At 36.4% G+C, this 18,842-nt stretch overlaps 2 protein-coding genes across 2 annotated transcripts; both read right to left on the bottom strand.

Moving 5' to 3' along the window:
• Positions 1–2,986: 2,986 nt before the first annotated feature.
• Positions 2,987–3,523, bottom strand: LOC138036687 (uncharacterized). The gene has a single exon (XM_068882803.1). The coding sequence runs from the start codon at positions 3,521–3,523 to the stop codon at positions 2,987–2,989; it is 537 nt and encodes a 178-aa protein (XP_068738904.1).
• Positions 3,524–3,695: 172 nt separating this feature from the next.
• LOC138036686 (uncharacterized) lies at positions 3,696–6,084 on the bottom strand. The gene is made up of 4 exons (XM_068882802.1): positions 5,934–6,084; positions 4,474–5,576; positions 4,236–4,360; positions 3,696–4,074 (listed from the first exon to the last, which is right to left on the bottom strand). Exons 1-4 carry the CDS (start codon positions 6,082–6,084, stop codon positions 3,696–3,698), a joined length of 1,758 nt encoding a protein of 585 aa, XP_068738903.1.
• Between the last annotated feature and the right edge of the window lie 12,758 nt (positions 6,085–18,842).

Below are 18,842 nucleotides of genomic sequence, written 5' to 3'. Positions count from 1 at the left end.
ATTATACCAGTATCTGACAAATGATAATCAAAAGCTTGTAATATTCGATGATTTTGTTTGTGACAAAAACCAAAAGCTATTGATTGATTACTTTATTCGAGGGCGACACAAAAATTGTAGTGTGATTTATTTAAGTCAGTCATATTACAAAACTCCAAAAGATATTAGACTGAACTGCTCACATTTTTGTTTTATGAATTTCCAAGCACTAATTAAAAATCACTTATTTGCTGCGAAAATAATACCAAAAACATCATATGAAAAAGCAACAGAGGATCAATATAGCTTCATCTATATTGATAAGCCACGAACAATAACAGCTAAAAACTTCAATGAACAATTATAATCTACACCAATTATATACATGACCTATTCAAACGATTTATTAGAATCTACAAGTACAAAAATCTTTGAAGGTATACCAGGAGTTGGTTTCAAACTAACTCCAGATGGTAATTATAATATGAATAATAAGAAATTGGTAAACATTAAAGAGGGTATAAATAATAATGATGCAATTAATAAAAAACAATTAGAAGATTATGTTGATAGCAAAATAACTGATAAGGATGGTATTGATTTAAACAATTATCAACGTAAAGATAGACAAATTGTTTTATCAACTGATATTAATGCAAATAATAAAAAATAATTAATTTAGCAAATGGAACAAATAATAGTGATGCTGTTAATTTTTCTCAATTAATCAATTATTTAAAAATTGACGGTAAAAACAAAATGGTGTCATTAATTGATATGAATAGCAATCGTATTCAAAATTGTGTGCCAGGTCGTCATGGAACAGCAGATGTTATGACTCATATTCAATTTGAAATATTTTATCTGTATTTAAACGTTGACAGTGGTAAAATCGAGTTTAAAAATAACATCGATATGAAACAAAAACGAATTTTTGGATTGCCAGATGCAGTTCATTATAGTGAACCTATAAATAAATTTCAATTCGACAATTTGATTGCGTTAAAAGCTGATAAAACACAGCTAAATGATTATTTTTAAAAAGACTCATCTAAAAATTTAAATATGAATAATAAAAGTTATTAATGCTTCTGAACCTGTTAATAATAGTGATCTTGTGACTAAAAAATACCATGATGATAATTATGAAGGACAGAATTTACTCGACAAAAAACAACTTTGCTTTAATAGGAACACACGCCTCTGCCGACAAGAAACCGGCGACTATGCGAGATTCGCGAATGTGTGCAACAAGACAGGAAAAAGGAGTACTCGGTTAAACAGGACGAACACACGATTTAACAAAATGTTCGGTCCCAATATAGTTCTACTAATTGGCCCCTTGGGGAATAACAAGAAAACTCCTAAGACACTAAACTGATTGTGCTCACTAACAACGAGGTAGTGTAACTTGAGTAAAAAAAGAATATGACAAAAAAAAGGAATAATATTAATAATAATTCGCATACAAAAAGGAGTTATAAACTGTCGGCAACATTCCGGCCCCAAATAAACTACTTGGTAGAAACAGTTTATTTCACTCAAAATTTATGCGGACATGGGAAAGTTCTCCAAGAAACACAGCTTTGTAATGGGCCTGATCAGGGAACCGGTTTTCGCTTTAATCTCCACTGAACGCACGTGACCATCTTTAGCCTTGTGGACTATGGTAACCCGACCTAAAGGCCATTGACCCCGATGGGTATTCTCCTCTGTGAGCAAAACGAAGTCGCCCATCTTAAGGTTTCGGCTAACGTAGTTCCACTTGTGGCGTTGCTGCCACGTGATCAGATATTCTCAGAGCCAACGTTTCCAGAAAATGTTAGCTAGGTACTGAATTTGCCGCCAACGTCGCTGACAGTACTGATCTTGCTCGGAGAAAACTCCAGGGGGAATTGATTGGTTTGACCTCAGTAATAACAAATGACTTGGAGTGAGAGGCTCGGCATCTATTGGGTCGTCTGGGTTTGGCGTTAGAGGGCGAGAATTTATGACTGATTCAGTCTCAGCCATAAGGGTCAGAAGTGACTCATCGTTGACAAGTTGCTCTGGAAGAAGGGCCTTGAGGATTCTCTTGACTGCTTGAACGATTCTTTCCCAAACACCTCCCATGTGACTGGCTGTCGGTGGGTTGAAGATCCAATTGATCTCGCGCTGACTTGTAAACGCATTTATCTTCTGTTGGTTCCATTCTGGAACCAAGACAGTGCACTTCGCAGTTCTCGCTCGCCACCATGGAAATTGGTACCATTATCGCTTCTGATGATTTCGGGACTTCCTCTCCTGGCAATAAACCTTCGCAGGGCGTCAATGAACAAATTCGTGTCTAAAGAGTGCGAAATCTCAATGTGGACAGCTCTGGAGGCCAGACAAGTAAACAAGCATCCGTAGCGTTTTACACTGCTGCGCTTGTCTCACTAGAAACAGGCCAAAGTAGTCAATGCTTACGAACGTAAAGGGCGGTCGGTCTGGGGTTAGGCGCTCAGGAGGCAAGTCCGCCTTCTTTTTTTCCCCAGGTGGTGAAGCTCTCTTACGGCAGTAAAGACATCCTCTTAACACACGGCGCACCGCCACACGACCCATGACTATCCAAAATTTCTGTCTTATGGAAGATAACACGTGTTCTCTACCAGCATGGGCTAAGTCTTCATTGTACTTCCTAACAATCAAATCCGTTACATGGTGTTTTTTGGGAAGGAGAGCTGGATGCTCGACCTTAGTTGGAATAGGTGCGTTTTGCAATCGACCTCCTACGCATAAGATTCCCTCGATCAGTATTGGGCACAACTTGCGAAGGGGACTCTGACTTCATCACTTGAGAAAAATGCTCTTTGAAGTCTTCCCTCTGGACACACTCAACAATTTCCTATTCAGCCCTTTTTAGGTCATCTACCGAGAGCTCTCCCTTAATTGGCCCTACGTGATTTCCTTCATCTTGATGTCACACTTTGCTGAGTAGGAAAAGCTTGTACTTCAACAACCACGCAACTCCGCTCTCGAGACGATTTCAGGAAGAATAGCGCTCTCTAAATGAATTCATGATGCTCTTGTGTGAAATCGCGTACGTCTGAACTTCATGCTTTACCTCTGGGTGATCATTAGGCATGTTCGGTACTGTGACAAGGGAGGGCCAACATTCATCTGATTTCCACAAAAACTCAGGACCATGTAATCGACGCCTATTATGAATTAACTGTTCTGCAGTTAGACCTCTCGAGGCATCATCAGCGGGATTGGATCTCGAGTCAACATATCTCCACTGATCAGGAGACGAACCGTCATGAATAATCGACAGGCGGTTTGCCACGAAGGTTTGAAATCTCTTAGACTGATTTTGGATCAAATGAGTGACAGAAGTGGAATCACTCCAAAAAATACTCTCTTCGATGGTTAGATCAAGCTCTCTACGGATCATATTATCCAACTTCACAGATACCACTGCTGCCGACAGCTTCAAGCGAGGGATTGTGATCGCCTTTAGGGGCGCCAGACGAGACTTCACGATGACAAATGAACAATGAATGTTACCATCCGTATCAACCATGCGCAAATAGGAAGCTGCTCCGTAGGCGCACTGGAATGCATCGGAGAAATGGTGGACCTCAGCGTGACTGACCTCTCCAAATGAGTCAGGTTTGTAACATATCTTACTGCAACCTCCGACAATTTAGGTAAAGCAGCTAGCCAATCTTTCCAGTCACTCAGAGCTCGACCTTCTACCTTTTCATCCCAGCAATCTTCTTCCTGCATAACTCCTGCAGAATCATTTTCGCGGACAATGTGAAGGGCGCCAAGAACCCAAGGGGGTCATCAGCAGAGCTTGCGACTGACAATATACCTCTTCGGGTTGATGGTCTTTCCTTGGCAATGACTTTAAAACCGAACTCATCGGTCACAACTCTCCACTGTACTCCTAGAGCATGCTCCGTGGGCATCTCGCCAAAGTCCAAGTTAACAACGGATTTCGCTCGTCGACTCGGAGGGATGCTTGCCAAGACTTCTCTGTCATTGCTCATCCATTTCGTTAAGCTGAATCCACCCCGTGATAACAGCTCAGTCAACATTTTCACAAGTAGCCGTGCATCGTGACGCGTTCTGACAGAATTTAAACAGTCATCCACGTAGAAATTCGTTTTTACTGTATTCACGATTTCGCTGGGAAAAGTATCCTTGTTGTCTTCTGCTGTTCTCAACAGACAAAAACAGGCACAACTTGGGACGATGTAGCTGCGAAAATGTGGACCGCCATCTTATACTCTTCTGGGGTGCTGTGCAGTTCTCCACTCGGCCACCAGAGGAAACGCAAAGCGTCACGGTCACGTGGATCAACTCCGGCCTGATGAAACATGGACTCTATGTCAGCGATTACAGCGAATTTCTCCTGTCAGAATCGCATCAAAACACTGATCAGGTTATTGTTCAGGTCAGGTCCTTGCATCAACTGGTCATTCAACGAGGTATGTATTTGGCGGCACAATCAAAAACTACACGAACCTTGTCCGGTTTTCTGGCGCAGACAACTGGATGATGAGGAAGGTACCAGACGTTCTTTCCTTCAACAGACAGCTCTCGTGGAGGAATCTTTACTGCGTGACCCTTAGACAAATTTCCGTCCATAGTAGTGTTGTACTTCCTATGAAGTTCTTCATCCTTTAGAAGTCGTCTCTTCAGCGAACATAGCCTCGACTCAGCGAAACTACGGTTGTTCGGGATCGAAGGCGGTCGATTTCTCCAAGGCAACCCGACCTGATAATGACCATCTGTTTTTGTAACCGTCTCATTCATAATCTTCAAGGCTCGTTTGTCTTCTAATGACATGCACACCTCAGATGCAGCTAAACTTTCACCGAAGTCAGTCAACCAGAACCTCTTCACTTGCGACTGAAGCAAGTCATCGTCATCCAGGGAACGCACAAAGTTCACGTGACATTCTTCGTGAGGATTCGTGGGACCAACTGGGCCCAATAGGGTCCATCCTAACGGGAACTTGACTGCATACGGTTCATCACTTGCCCCTTTCCTCTCGGGACAATCTCCGCCAATAAAAAGCATTACTGTCTGATCATCAATCTGGGGAAAACTCAAATCTTGGAGAAGGGGCCATCGCCTTAAATCATCAGGTACTGGAATGCTCTTCTCTGACACGGGAATTCTTTCAACAGACCACACTTTAGGCAGGCAGAGATCCTTTACACCATCTATGCTGCCGACCTTCAGACCAATCTCCAACCCACTTTGTTCCTCAGTGTTACTAAGGGTAGTAAGAGTAAACTGCCGGTTTATCCCATTCAAACCAAGCTTCTCCAATAGTCGATGATCACACAATGACACGTCTGAACCGTCATCCAGCAATGCGTATGTCTCAATGACCCGACCGTTACATAAACCTTGAACGCGTACAGGGGTGACTCGAAGGCAGACCCCTTTCCTGCCGGCCCCAACGATGCCGTTTGATGCCGTAGCCGACGCTTGGTGTGAAACTACTCTGTGATCTACGTCGTTATTATCACGCGCCCCATCAGGGGGATTCAGTAGGGTGTGATGTTTTCTTACGTAACCAGACCTTTTGCACGCTCTTACCGTTGCACACCCCTTTGCTTAATGACCAGGTACCAAACAGTTTCTGCAAATATGCTTTTGGAACAAGAGATCCAGGCGTTCCTGATAAGTCTTCGCTTTAAAGGCTATGCAGTACTAGTCCTTCAAGAAATGTGACTTTAAGCACAAAGGACAATGCGGACTGGAAGTACAGACTTCAGGAGGAGGGTAACTACGCGTGACATCGCGAGGTCCAAGGCTGATACATTTATCCGTGGTTACATCTCTGCGTGTGATCCTACTCGAATCTCGATGCGAAACATCGCGTGGATGGTCAACTACATTGCTCCTTATCTCGCGTGGACTCTCGTGCCAACTCTCTAGAGCACTAACACTTCTCACAGCCAGGGTTGTACCTCGACGTGGGGTATCATTCCTATTTCTCTGTTGAGGTATACCACTGCTTCTGTCTCTCGAACTGTTCACATTCAAGCGCTGACCAAACATGTTACTTGCAATATCAGCGCTTCGCTGAATAAAAGCGGTGAAATCGTGGGCGTCCCCCATCTCGGAAAATGTTCTGTGCACGCTCAACCCATTTATCTGAAGGCGCGGGGGTAGGCGATCCATAATCTTCAACAACGTTTCAGAGTTTTTTTAATCTGCATCATAACCAAAGTGATCTCACATTTTAGCATCTGAAGAGCAACTTTCCGCAACGCTGATCCGTCAGTTGGCTTTATCATCTGACCCTTCGTTAGTTGATTTACATGGGCTTGAGCAATAATGTGAGGTCTTCCAAACTGATGATACAAGATCTCCCTAGCTTTCTTATAACCACGTTCTGACTCGTACATGCAGCAAGTCTCAATAACTTGTTGGCCTCACCCATACAATACTGGATAAGATACGCCAACCGTTTTCGTGGATCGCTAATCAAACTGGCAATGTTGACAGCGAAATTATGAATAAACTGGCAATACTCCAACGGATCTCCATGGAATGTTATATCTCAGCTCTAGGGATATTGAAACCTACATCTAAGGCTGACACTAAGGTCCTGACCAGATCTTCCACCTTACTTTCATTTTGGTCTGCGTTAGAGGGTTGAGGAGCGCTACTGATAGGCAATGATGGTAACCTGCTACTCCATCCAGCAACCAATGGGTTTAAGCTATGACTCTTCGTGACTACTGATTCAACCGGAGAAGAAATAGCTTGCCTTACCGGCTCGCTCATAGCGCTTGGCGTCGGAGCAGGACCGGACCTAGGAAACCCTTCAGGGCCCCCGGGCCCTTGGCGAGTACTTCCCAGACTCGCTTGAGTTGCATCAAGCGCTACAGGATCGAAAACTGGGGCTGACCATACCTTCTCGCTCGCGGTTGCCAATTCGAATTCATGAATCAACTTAAGTCTCTGTGCCTCCTTTTCCAACTGAGCTCGCCTTTGCTCAAGTTCTTGAGTTAGTTTCAGTTGCTGCAGCTTAAGGTGAGCTAATTCACGGCGTTCCTTAGCTTCACGAGGTCGCGCACTTGATGTACTTGCCACTTGACTGTTTGCAAGACTCTTTGACGACTTTGACAACTTGGAATTCGGGCGACCCTTCATTGAAATCAGTGAAGCCGCTTGACTAATGGAATCCTCAGGTTCTACAGGGGGTGTAGAACGAAACGCTTCACTATCTATCCAAAATTCTATCCTCGACGTAAAGTTCTGTCTCCTCTCAACCTGAACCGCAAATGAATCCTCAAAGGACTTTCTTTCTTCATTGTCTGGAAGAAGTGCCAACATAGAGAAATGAATGTCCTCTAAGCGTGAAAACGTGGTGTTAATTAAATTAAGTCCTTTTTTAACAAAACCTCCTCAACTCGACCAGAATCACCCATCAACCTCTCAACTTCATTACACAATCGCGTTAACCATGACAGATAACCACTTCTAGAATTTTTCATGTGGGAAACATCTTGTCTAGAAACGCCTTCATGACCAAGTGCTAACAAACCACTAACGGCGAGATCCTCGCTGTACTTCGAAGCCATCCGTACTTTCACTTTACTTGTTACATTCGCAAACGATATGAAGGACACAATTCACTCGACAAAAAAACAACTTTGCTTTAATCGGAACACACGCCTCTGCCGACAAGAAACCGGGGGCAATGCGAGGTTCGCGAATGTGTGCAACAAGACAGGAAAAAGGAGTACTCGGTTAAACAGGACGAAAAAACGATTTAACAAAATTTTCGGTCCTAATGTAGTTCTACTAATTGGCCCCTTGTGCTCCCTAACGAGGTAGTGTAACTTGAGTAAAAAAGAATATGACCAAAAAGAAGGAATAATAATAATAATTCGCATACAAAAAGGAGTTATAAACTGTCCGCAACAATAATCTTGGTTCAATAAATGGTAATTTAAATCAATACCAAAAAAAAATCAGATAAAATTACATTTAATCAAAACATGGATGCTAATAACTTCAATATACAAAATGTTAAATCTCCTGTTGATAGTCATGATGCAATATCATTATCGTTTTCAAGCAATGAATTAAGTGATTATGCTCATAGAACAGGAACTTATTTTCCAGGTGATATTGACATGCAAAATAACAGTATTTATGGAATTAAAAACGTTGATAATAATAATTCTGCTGTAAATAAAAAATACGTTGACGATAAAATTAGTAAAATTAAACAAAATAGTATTGATTTAACACCATATCTTAAAAAAAATTGAAGCATTTCAATGACTAATGATTTTAATCTCAGTAATAATAAAATTATAAATTTAAAAAAAGGAACTGGTAATAAAGATGCAGCTAATTTAGGACAACTTAACGAAGCTAATTCTGTAATTGAAACCAATATATCAAAAGCATATTTGAAAAAGGTTGGTTCAACTTTACTCACAGGAAATCTTAATAATTACAAAGTAACTAATTTACAAAAAGGAACACAAGATACTGATTTGATAAATTTAAAACAATTAACGGAAGTCATATAACATCACAAACAAATCGTGAAAATGTGTTCGAATATGTTATGAAATTGAGTAGCAAATCTAGTGTTGATTTTGGAATTAACAGTGTTAATCTCGTAAATAATTTTGGAGACATTCTTCATTTAAAAAAACAGCATTTCTTTGTTCGTTACAAAACTCAAATCAAAATTCTGAATATAAAGGAAAATTTGATATCAACCTTTTTAAATTACTAAGAGACAATTTTTCTTCAAATTATACTCTTGTTGTTGAATTTTACTTTAAAATACGAGGTTTTCAAATATATTCTAATGAATTTCTTTCAATGACAGTTAAACTTTAATCTTTAAACAAGATACTATTAAAACAATCATTAAAAAAAGTGTCAAACGAATATCATTATATTCGATGTATTCTACAAATGCAACCTGACGGTACTTCAAACCAAATTCAAAGAAGATTGTATGTTACTCTGACAGCTACATATGATAACACCAGTCCTAAAAGTCTTCCTTTATATTTCGTTTGCTACGGTATAAAAAATGCTCTGCAAAATAACGTTGATATGACAATATACGATTTTGACAAGTCCTTTGAAACAATGAAAATGTGTATACCAATTGACATGAATGGCTTTGATATTTTAAAAACATCACACTATTTACGCAGTTATCTAATCACCAATTTATCAGATAAAACATTTATTATAAATGGAGATAAAAGAGTTTTACTTTCTAATAACTCAATAATCAGACAAATTCAAATTATGTATAATACTCTCAAATTTAATTATAAACTTCTTCAAACTGAAACTCATTATGGGTTTCGTTTGTCATTACATGATTTTTTCGTATCGGATCAGAATACACAAAAGCAGACATTTAATATGAATCTAACATTACAAAAAGGAGAATCTAACATTACAAAACAGATATTTTAGAGTCGAACTATTAAATAAAGATGTACCAAACGAAGAGCTCGACATCTTGATTAAATATATTCATTAAAATAATATATATAATATTATAATAATAATATATAACATTATAATAATAATAATATAACTATATAATAATAATAATATTATAACTGACCCAAAAATATTTAATATTAATCATATAAGCAAAAATCTATCAGATGAAAAAATTAAAGAAATAAAAGATTTGTATAAATATTATCACAAAAAAGGTTGGTGTTATAAAAAATCATTTCAACATTACCGAAAAATGCATCTATCTACCAATCTTGGTTCAGCTGGCTTAGTAGTTATTGGCACAATAGTAGGTGGAATCACTCTTAATGTTATTAGTTTAGGAGCTATTTCAGGAGCCAGTGTTCTTTTACAAACATATGCTACTGCAAAAAAATATGATCGTAAATTAGAAAATTGCAGATTTGCTTATACTAGTTATTTTGATATATTATCAGAACTCAGAAATAGTTTAAGAAGCGGTGTATTTAATGAATCAATCTTTTTTAACAAATGCTCTATCATAGATAATATTATAATCGATAATTTCCCAACTATTTCAGACAAAATAATGAAAAAATATAATAAAAAATTCACAGTTCAATCAACAAACAAAGCTGATTCCAATATTTCTCATAATCATGCAAAGTCTTTTTGGATTTAGTAATTGGAACATTAAAATTAAAATGATATTTTTCAAAAAGCTTAGATATTATAAATTTGATTGATATTATCCTTTTTCTATCTTTGTTAAGTTGTGATAAAACCGTGTTTATTTGATCAAATGTCTTGCAAACACGGTTTGTTATGGCTCTTGATATTTGTAATTTGTTTTTGTGTTCTATATCTGATAATACATTTTGAACATGGTATTTTCTTATATAGACTGACTTTTTACGAATCTTGTACATATTTTCATAAAAAAAGATGTAATTAGTTTTAAACAGCTCATTACCAATTTGTCCACAGTTAATGCATAGTAAACGGCTATTATGCTCAATTATCTCAGGTTGTTCACAGCAATTACTTTGTTTGTCCGTGTAATGATCAGATGTTTGCTGTTCACAAAATGGACAATTTATATAATTTTGACTTCATTCATCATGTAGTTCAATTGTGCAATTCATGTATATTATTATATGAGATAATATTTTAAATGCATCAACTTCCTGTGTTTTCAAGAATGACACGCTATGGTGATTATCCAAATATTTCAACAAATTGGATTGCACTATTGGATTTATTCTTTGTTTCTTTGTGTTGTTTAAGTATTCAGTCGAGTTGTTTTGTTTCATTGCTTATCATAGTGGTATATTTCTTTTGTTTGTTTAAATATTTGTTTCTGAAATTAATAAAGAAAATATATAAGCAATATTATCCAAGCATTGTTTATTTATATTTAGTTTTAGTTGAAAATATTTATAAAAATGCTTAATCCACATGCTTAATCAAGTGTTTTTGTTCAAAATTTGTTTCAATGTTTTGTTCAATATTTTTTTCAATAGTTTGTTCAATATTTGTTTCTAAACTCTAAAACCAATAAAAAATCTTTTTGGCTAATATTTACCCCAACCAAAAAAAGTAATAATTGAGGTAAATTTTTTCGATCAAGGTTCGCAAGATCGAAGAAAATTCAGTTCTTTATTACTCTCCCACCTTAGTTGGGGTAGGGCTTTTTTTTCATCCCCGACTTCGCTTTGCTCGTTGCCAAAAAAAAGTCGCATCTATATTGTTATTCAATACTGTGATCAGTGTTTTGTTTAGTGTTTTTGTTTCAATGAGCAAGCTCATTCACTGTCACTTCGTTCCCTTTTCGCTTTGCAAGCAAGCTTGATTTCATCATGGGCTACGCTAGTGTCGAGTGTACAGCTGTGGAAAAATTTTGGTAGTATTAATGTACTAAACTTCAGCTGCCCTGAAGTGTGGTACATGACTACTTACAAGGCAAACTATAGGGCGTTTTTAGATGGTTCTTTTCTTTCCATAATAACCTATGACGGCACATTAATATGTGCACCTTGTTTAGCAATTATATGGTATTATAACATAGCCATTAAGTGAAACATTGTTGTAGAGTTCATTTTTCTAATAACACATTCCCCCCAAATTGTTAAAACCGGTTCGAGCCACCTAAAGATAAACTAGTGCAACGTTAACTTAGTTTTGGATTAGTTTCTATATACATTACGTTTCATGTTTTCATTTCTAGATATCTTCATGACAGTAATATAACTCAACTCCCAGAAAAAGTTTTCTCAGGACTCACTTCCTTATCTTACCTGTAAGTATATTGCCCAAAATACAATTTAAAAATATGACATAGCTATGCGCCTGGTCACTCCACAAGGAATTGTCTGACTTAGAAAGCGATTCGCACAGCTGATTTAAATAAAGTCTGAATAGTAACTAATACGGACCGCTTTAGGTCTAAAATTAAAGTACCGGTAAAATTAAAGTACTCTTTGACCATACCCTTCTAATCTTAATGCTATGTTGCTATATAATTGAGGCCAATTGGGATTAGTTGTAATGCCACGAGTCTTATCTACCAAGAATTAGGTAAAGTCATGATCAGCGAGATCTGGGAAAGAAAACTAAAATAAAATTGAAACCACAATTGATTGCATTGTTCTTCTTTATTAAGAATTAAACAATATTGTTGCTAGCGATTTTTTTTAACAAAGTGTTAATTAAGCAACGGTTTGGTACTTAAGAGCCACCTCTCTTAGGGAGGTTTAAACCAGTTTTAACACTTTCAACAAACTGTACTATTTGGTGGGATTCAATCTCGCAAACTTTTTTACTTCATGGTAGTGTTATAATGTCATATAAAACAAAAATAGATGCTTATATAAATGCAAACACCAATGTGACGTAATGGATGACCATGGAGAAGAAAAAGCTTTCTAACACTAACGGACTACGTTTTGTCTCCAAACGCATATATCTTAAAAAGAAATTGGGTGACCCCGTATTTTTATTGCTGGAGAATGAATAGCATACAAGGTTAAAACTTTTTTCAAAGTTTAAAAAGATTATTTGGAGCAGATTCATTGCCACCTTCACAATTAAACAAAATTAAGTTCTCTCTAAATCCGCTCAAGAGAATTTTTTTAAACTTTGCAGAGAGTTTCGTTTTAGCCTACTAATCACTTTTCGGCAATAAAACATGAGGGTCACTAAGTTCTTTTTAGATATATAAGCGCTTAAACATAAGATATAGGGCTTTTTTAGATGGTTCTTTTGTTGCCATTGTAATCTATTACGTCACATTAATATGTGCATCTTGTTAAGCAGTTAAAGGTGTTTCATATGGTACCATAACATTGGCATTAGGTGAAACATTTTTGTACAATTCATCTTTCTAATAACACATTCCCTCCAAATTGTTGAAACCTATTTGAGCCACCTCAAGATAAATTAGTGCAACGTTAACTTAGTTTTGGATTACTATCCATATACATTTGGTTTTATGTTTCATTTCTAGAGTTCTTGACAACAATGAAATAACTGAACTCCCAGAAAAAGTTTTCTCAGGACTCACTTCCTTATCTTCCCTGTAAGTATATTGAGCCAAATACAATTTAAAAATATGATATAGCTATGTGCCTGGTCACTGCACAAGCAATTGTCTGACTTAGTAGTTACAAAGCGATTCGCACGGCTGATTTCAATCAAGTCTCAAGAATGATCAATACGGACCGTTTTAGGTCTAAAATTACGGTACTCTTACACCTTACCCCTCTAATGTTAATTCTATGACGCTATATAATTGAGGCCAATTGGGATTAGTTGTAATGCCACGAGTCTTGTCTACCAAGAATTAAGTAAAGTCATGATCAGCGAGACCTGGGGAACAAAACTACAATAAAATTGAATCAATAATCGATTGCATTGTTCTTTCCTATTTAGAATTAAACAATCTTGTTGCTGGCGACCTTTTTTTAACAAAGAGTTAATTACGAAATGGTTCGGTACTTAAGAGCCACCTCTCTTAAGGAGGTTCAAACCAGTTTTAACACTTTCAACAAACTGTACTGTTTGGAAGGATTGAATCTCGCAAACTTTTTTACTTCATGGTAATGTTGTAAAAACAAAAATAGACGCTTATATAAATGCAAGCATCAATGTTACCTAATGGATGACTATAGAAACAAAAGAGCCATCTATACCTAAAGGCCTACATTTTGTTTTTCAACACATATATCTTAAAAGAAACTGGGTAACCCCGTCCCTTTATTGCTGGAGAGTGAATAGCATACTGGGATGAAACGTTCTTTAAAGTTTGAAGAAAATTATTTGGAGCAGATTCATAGCCACCCTCACAATTAAAAAAACTTAAGGTCTCTCAAAATCCGCACTAGAGAATATTTTTAAACTTTGCAGAGAAATTCGTTTAAGCCTACTAATCACTTTTCGGCAATAAAAAATGGGGCTCAACGAGTTCTTTTTAGATATATAAGCGCTTAAACATAAGATATAGGGCTTTTTTTAGATAGTTCTTTTGTTGCCATTGTAATCTATTACGTCACATTAATATGTGCATCTTGTTAAGCAGTTTAAGGTGTTTCATATGGTACCATAACATTGGCATTAGGTGAAACATTTTTGTACAATTCATCTTTCTAATAACACATTCCCTCCAAATTGTTGAAACCTATTTGAGCCACCTCAAGATAAATTAGTGCAACGTTAACTTGGTTTTGGATTACTATCCATATACATTACGTTTCATGTTTTCATTTCTAGACGTCTTCACAACAATGAAATAACTGAACTCCCAGAAAAAGTATTCTCAGAACTCACTTCTTTATCTTCCCTGTAAGTAGATTGACCCAAATACAATTTAAAAATATGATATAGCTATGCGCCTGGTCACTCCACAAGGAATTGTCTGACTTAGTAGTTACAAAGCGATTCGCACGGCTGATTTCAATCAAGTCTCAAGAATGATCAATACGGACCGTTTTAGGTCTAAAATTACGGTACTCTTACACCTTACCCCTCTAATGTTCATTCTATGACGCTATATAATTGAGGCCAATTGGGATTAGTTGTAATGCCACGAGTCTCATCTACTAAGAATTAGGTAAAGTCATGATCAGCGAGATCTGGAAAAGAAAACTAAATTAAAATTAAAACCACAATTGATTGGATTGTTCTTCCTTATTAAGAATTAAACAATGTTGTTGCTAGCGATTTTTTTTTAACAAAGTGTTAATTAAGCAACGGTTTGGTACTTAAGAGCCACCTTTCTTAGCGAGGTTTAAACCAGTTTTAACACTTTCAACAAACTGTACTATTTGGTGGGATTGAATCTCGCAAACTTTTTTACTTCATGGTAATGTTATAATGTCGTATAAAACAAAAATACATGCTCAAATAAATGCAAACACCAATGTGACGTAATGGATGACCATGCACAAAAAAGAGCTTTCTAACACTAACGGACTACGTTTTGTCTCCAAACGCATACATCTTAAAAGAAACTGGGTAAGCCCGTCGTTTTATTGCTGGAGAGTGAATAGCATACTGGGATAAAACGTTCTTCAAAGTTTGAAGAAAATTATTTGGAGCAGATTCATAGCCACCCTCACAATTAAAAAAACTTAAGGTCTCTCAAAATCCGCACTAGAGAATATTTTTAAACTTTGCAGAGAAATTCTTTTTATCCTACTAATCACTTTACGTCAATAAAAAATGGTCCACACCAAGATTTTTTTATAAATATAAGCGCTTAAACATAAGATATAGGGCTATTTTTAGATAGTTCTTTAGTTGCCATTGTAATCTACTACGTCACATTTATATGTGCATCTTGTTAAGCAGCTAAAGGTGTTTTATATGTATATGGCACCATAACATTGCCATTAAGTGAAACATTTTTGTACAATTCATCCTTGTAATAACTCATTCCCTCCAAATTGTTGAAACCGGTTTGAGCCACCTCAAGATAAATTAGTGCAACGTTAACTTAGTTTTGGATTACTATCCATATACATTACGTTTCATGTTTTTAATTCTAGATTTCTTTACGACAATAAAATAACTGAAATCCCAGAAAACGTTTTCTCAGGACTCACTTCCTTATCTTACCTGTAAGTATATTGACCCAAATACAATTCAAAAATATGATATAGCTATGCGCCTGGTCACTCCACAAGGAATTGTCTGACTTAGTTACAAAGCGATTCGCACAGCTGATTTAAATCAAGTCTTAAGAACTATTGATACGGACCGTTTTAGGTCTAAAATTACGGTACTCTTACACCTTACCCCTCTAATGTTAATTCCATGACGCTATATAATTGAGGTCAATTGGAATTAGTTGTAATGCCACGAGTCTCATCTACTAAGAATTAGGTAAAGTCATGACCAGCGAGATCTGGGGAAGAAAATTAAATTAAAATTAAAACCACAAGTGATTGCATTGTTCTTCCTTATTAAGAATTAAACAATGTTGTTGCTATGGATTTTTTTTTTAACGAAATGTTAATTAAGCAACGGTTTGGTACTTAAGAGCCACCTCTCTTAGGGAGATGTAAACCAGTTTTAACATTTTCAACAAACTGTACTATTTGGTGGGATTGAATCTCGCAAACTTTTTTACTTCATGGTAATGTTATAATGTCATATACAACAAAAATACATGCTCATATAAATGCAAGCACCAATGTGACGTAATGGATAACCATGAGAAAAAAAGAGCTTTCTAACACTAACGGCCTACAGTTTGCCTCCAAACGCATACATCTTAAAAGAAACTGGGTAAGCCCGTCTTTTTATTGCTGGAGAGTGAATAGCATACTGGGATAAAACGTTCTTCAAAGTTTGAAGAAAATTATTTGGAGCAGATTCATAGCCACCCTCACAATTAAAAAAACTTAAGGTCTCTCAAAATCCGCACTAGAGAATATTTTTAAACTTTGCAGAGAAATTCGTTTTAGCCTACTAATCACTTTTCGGCAATAAAAAATGGGGCTCACCGAGTTCTTTTTAGATATATAAGCGCTTAAACATAAGATATAGGGCTTTTTTTAGATGGTTCTTTTGTTGCCATTGTAATCTATTACGTCACATTAATATGTGCATCTTGTTAAGCAGTTAAAGGTGTTTCATATGGTACCATAACATTGGCATTAGGTGAAACATTTTTGTACAATTCATCTTTCTAATAACACATTTTCTCCAAATTGTTGAAACCTATTTGAGCCACCTCAAGATAAATTAGTGCAACGTTAACTTAGTTTTGGATTACTATCCATATACATTACGTTTCATGTTTTCATTTCTAGACGTCTTTACAACAATGAAATAACTGAACTCCCAGAAAAAGTTTTCTCAGGACTCACTTCCTTATATTCCCTGTAAGTATAATATGATATAGCTATGCGCCTGGTCACCCCACAAGGAATTGTCTGACTTAGTTACAGAGCGATTCGCACAGCTGATTTAAATCAAGTCTCAAGAATGATTAATACGGACCGTTTTAGGTCTAAAATTACGAAACTCTTACACCTTACCCTCTAATGTTAATTCTATGACGCTATATAATTGTGGCCAATTAGAATCAGTTGTAAGGCCACGAGTCTTATCTACCAAGAATTAGGTAAAGTCGTGATCAGCGAGATCTGGGAAAGAAAACTAAAATAAAATTGAAACCACAATGTATTGCATTGTTCTTCCTTATTTAGAATTAAACAATGTTGTTGCTAGCAATTTTTTTTTAACGAAGTGTTAATTAAGCAACGGTTTGGTACTTAGGAGCCACCTCTCTTAGGGAGGTTTAAACCAGTTTTATTACTTTCAACAAACTGTACTATTTGGTGGGACTGAATCTCGCAAACTTTTTTACTTCATGGTAATGTTATAATGTCATATAAAACAAAAATAGATACTTATATAAATGCAAGCACCAATGTGACGTAATGGATGACCATGCACAAAAAAGAGCTTTCTAACACTAACGGACTACGTTTTGTCTCCAAACGCATATATCTTAAAAAGAAATTGGGTGACCCCGTATTTTTATTGCTGGAGAATGAATAGCATACAAGGATGAAACTTTTTTCAAAGTTTAAAAAGATTATTTGGAGCAGATTCATAGCCACCCTCACAATTTAAAAAAAATTAAGGTCTCTCTAAATCCGCTCCAGAGAATTTTTTAAACTTTGAAGAGAGTTTCGTTTTAGCCTACTAATCACTTTTCGGCAATAAAAAATTGGGATTACCCAGTTCTTTTTAGATATATAAGCGCTTAAACATAAGATATAGGGCTTTTTTTAGATGGTTCTTTTGTTGCCATTGTAATCTATTACGTCACATTAATATGTGCATCTTGTTAAGCAGTTTAAGGTGTTCCATATGGTACCATAACATTGCCATTAATTGAAACATTTTTGTACAATTCATCTTTCTAATAACACATTCCCTCCAAATTGTTGAAACCTGTTTGAGCCAAATCAAGATAAATTAGTGCAACGTTAACTTAGTCTTGGATTACTATCCATATACATTACGTTTCATGTTTTCATTTCTAGATATCTTCACAACAATGAAATAACTGAACTCCCAAAAAACGTTTTCTCAGGACTCACTTCCTTATCTTACCTGTAAGTATATTGACCCAAATACAATTTAAAAATATGATATAGCTATGCGCCTGGTCACTCCACAAGGAATTGTCTGACTTAGTTACAAAGCGATTCGCACAGCTGATTTAAATCAAGTCTCAAGAATGATTAATACGGACCGTTTTTGGTCTAAAATTACGGTACTCTTACACATTACCCTCTAATGTTCATTCTATGACGCTATATAATTGAGGCCAATTGGGATTAGTTGTAATGCCACGAGTCTTATCTACCAAGAATTAGGTAAAGTCATGATCAGCGAGACCTGGGGAAGAAAACTAAATTAAAATTAAAACCACAATTGATTGCATTGTTCTTCCTTATTAAGAATTAAACAATGTTGTTGCTAGGGATTTTTTTTTACTAAAGTGTTAATTAAGCAACGGTTTGGTACTTAAGAGCCACCTTTCTTAGCGAGGTTTAAACCAGTTTTAACACTTTCAACAAACTGTACTATTTGGTGGGATTCAATCTCGCAAACTTTTTAACTTCATGGTAGTGTTATAATGTCATATAAAACAAAAATAGATGCTTATATAAATGCAAACACCAATGTGACGTAATGGATGACCATGGGTAAAAAAAGAGCTTTCTAACACTAACGGCCTACATTTTGTCTCCAAACGCATATATCTTAAAAAGAAACTGGGTAACCCCGTCTTTTTATTGCTGGAGAGTGAATAGCATACTGGGATGAAACGTTCTTCAAAGTTTGAAGAAAATTATTTGGAGCAGATTCATAGC

This window comes from Montipora capricornis, unplaced genomic scaffold (assembly GCF_036669925.1).
Source record: "Montipora capricornis isolate CH-2021 unplaced genomic scaffold, ASM3666992v2 scaffold_496, whole genome shotgun sequence".
NCBI lineage: Eukaryota > Metazoa > Cnidaria > Anthozoa > Scleractinia > Acroporidae > Montipora > Montipora capricornis.
This window is presented reverse-complemented; position numbering and strand designations above follow the sequence as displayed.

What these genes read in the sequence shown, in the direction of transcription:
- LOC138036687 (XM_068882803.1), bottom strand. Translation starts at nt 3,523, where the DNA reads ATGGTTGATACGGATGGTAACATTCATTGTTCATTTGTCATCGTGAAG.
- LOC138036686 (XM_068882802.1), bottom strand. Translation starts at nt 6,084, where the DNA reads ATGGGGGACGCCCACGATTTCACCGCTTTTATTCAGCGAAGCGCTGAT. An exon ending in GAATGATACCCCACGTCGAG is followed by an intron (nt 5,577 to 5,933) that starts GTACAACCCTGG and finishes CTGGTCATTAAG; the next exon opens with CAAAGGGGTGTGCAACGGTA. An exon ending in CTGCACAGCACCCCAGAAGA is followed by an intron (nt 4,075 to 4,235) that starts GTATAAGATGGC and finishes AAATTCTGTCAG; the next exon opens with AACGCGTCACGATGCACGGC.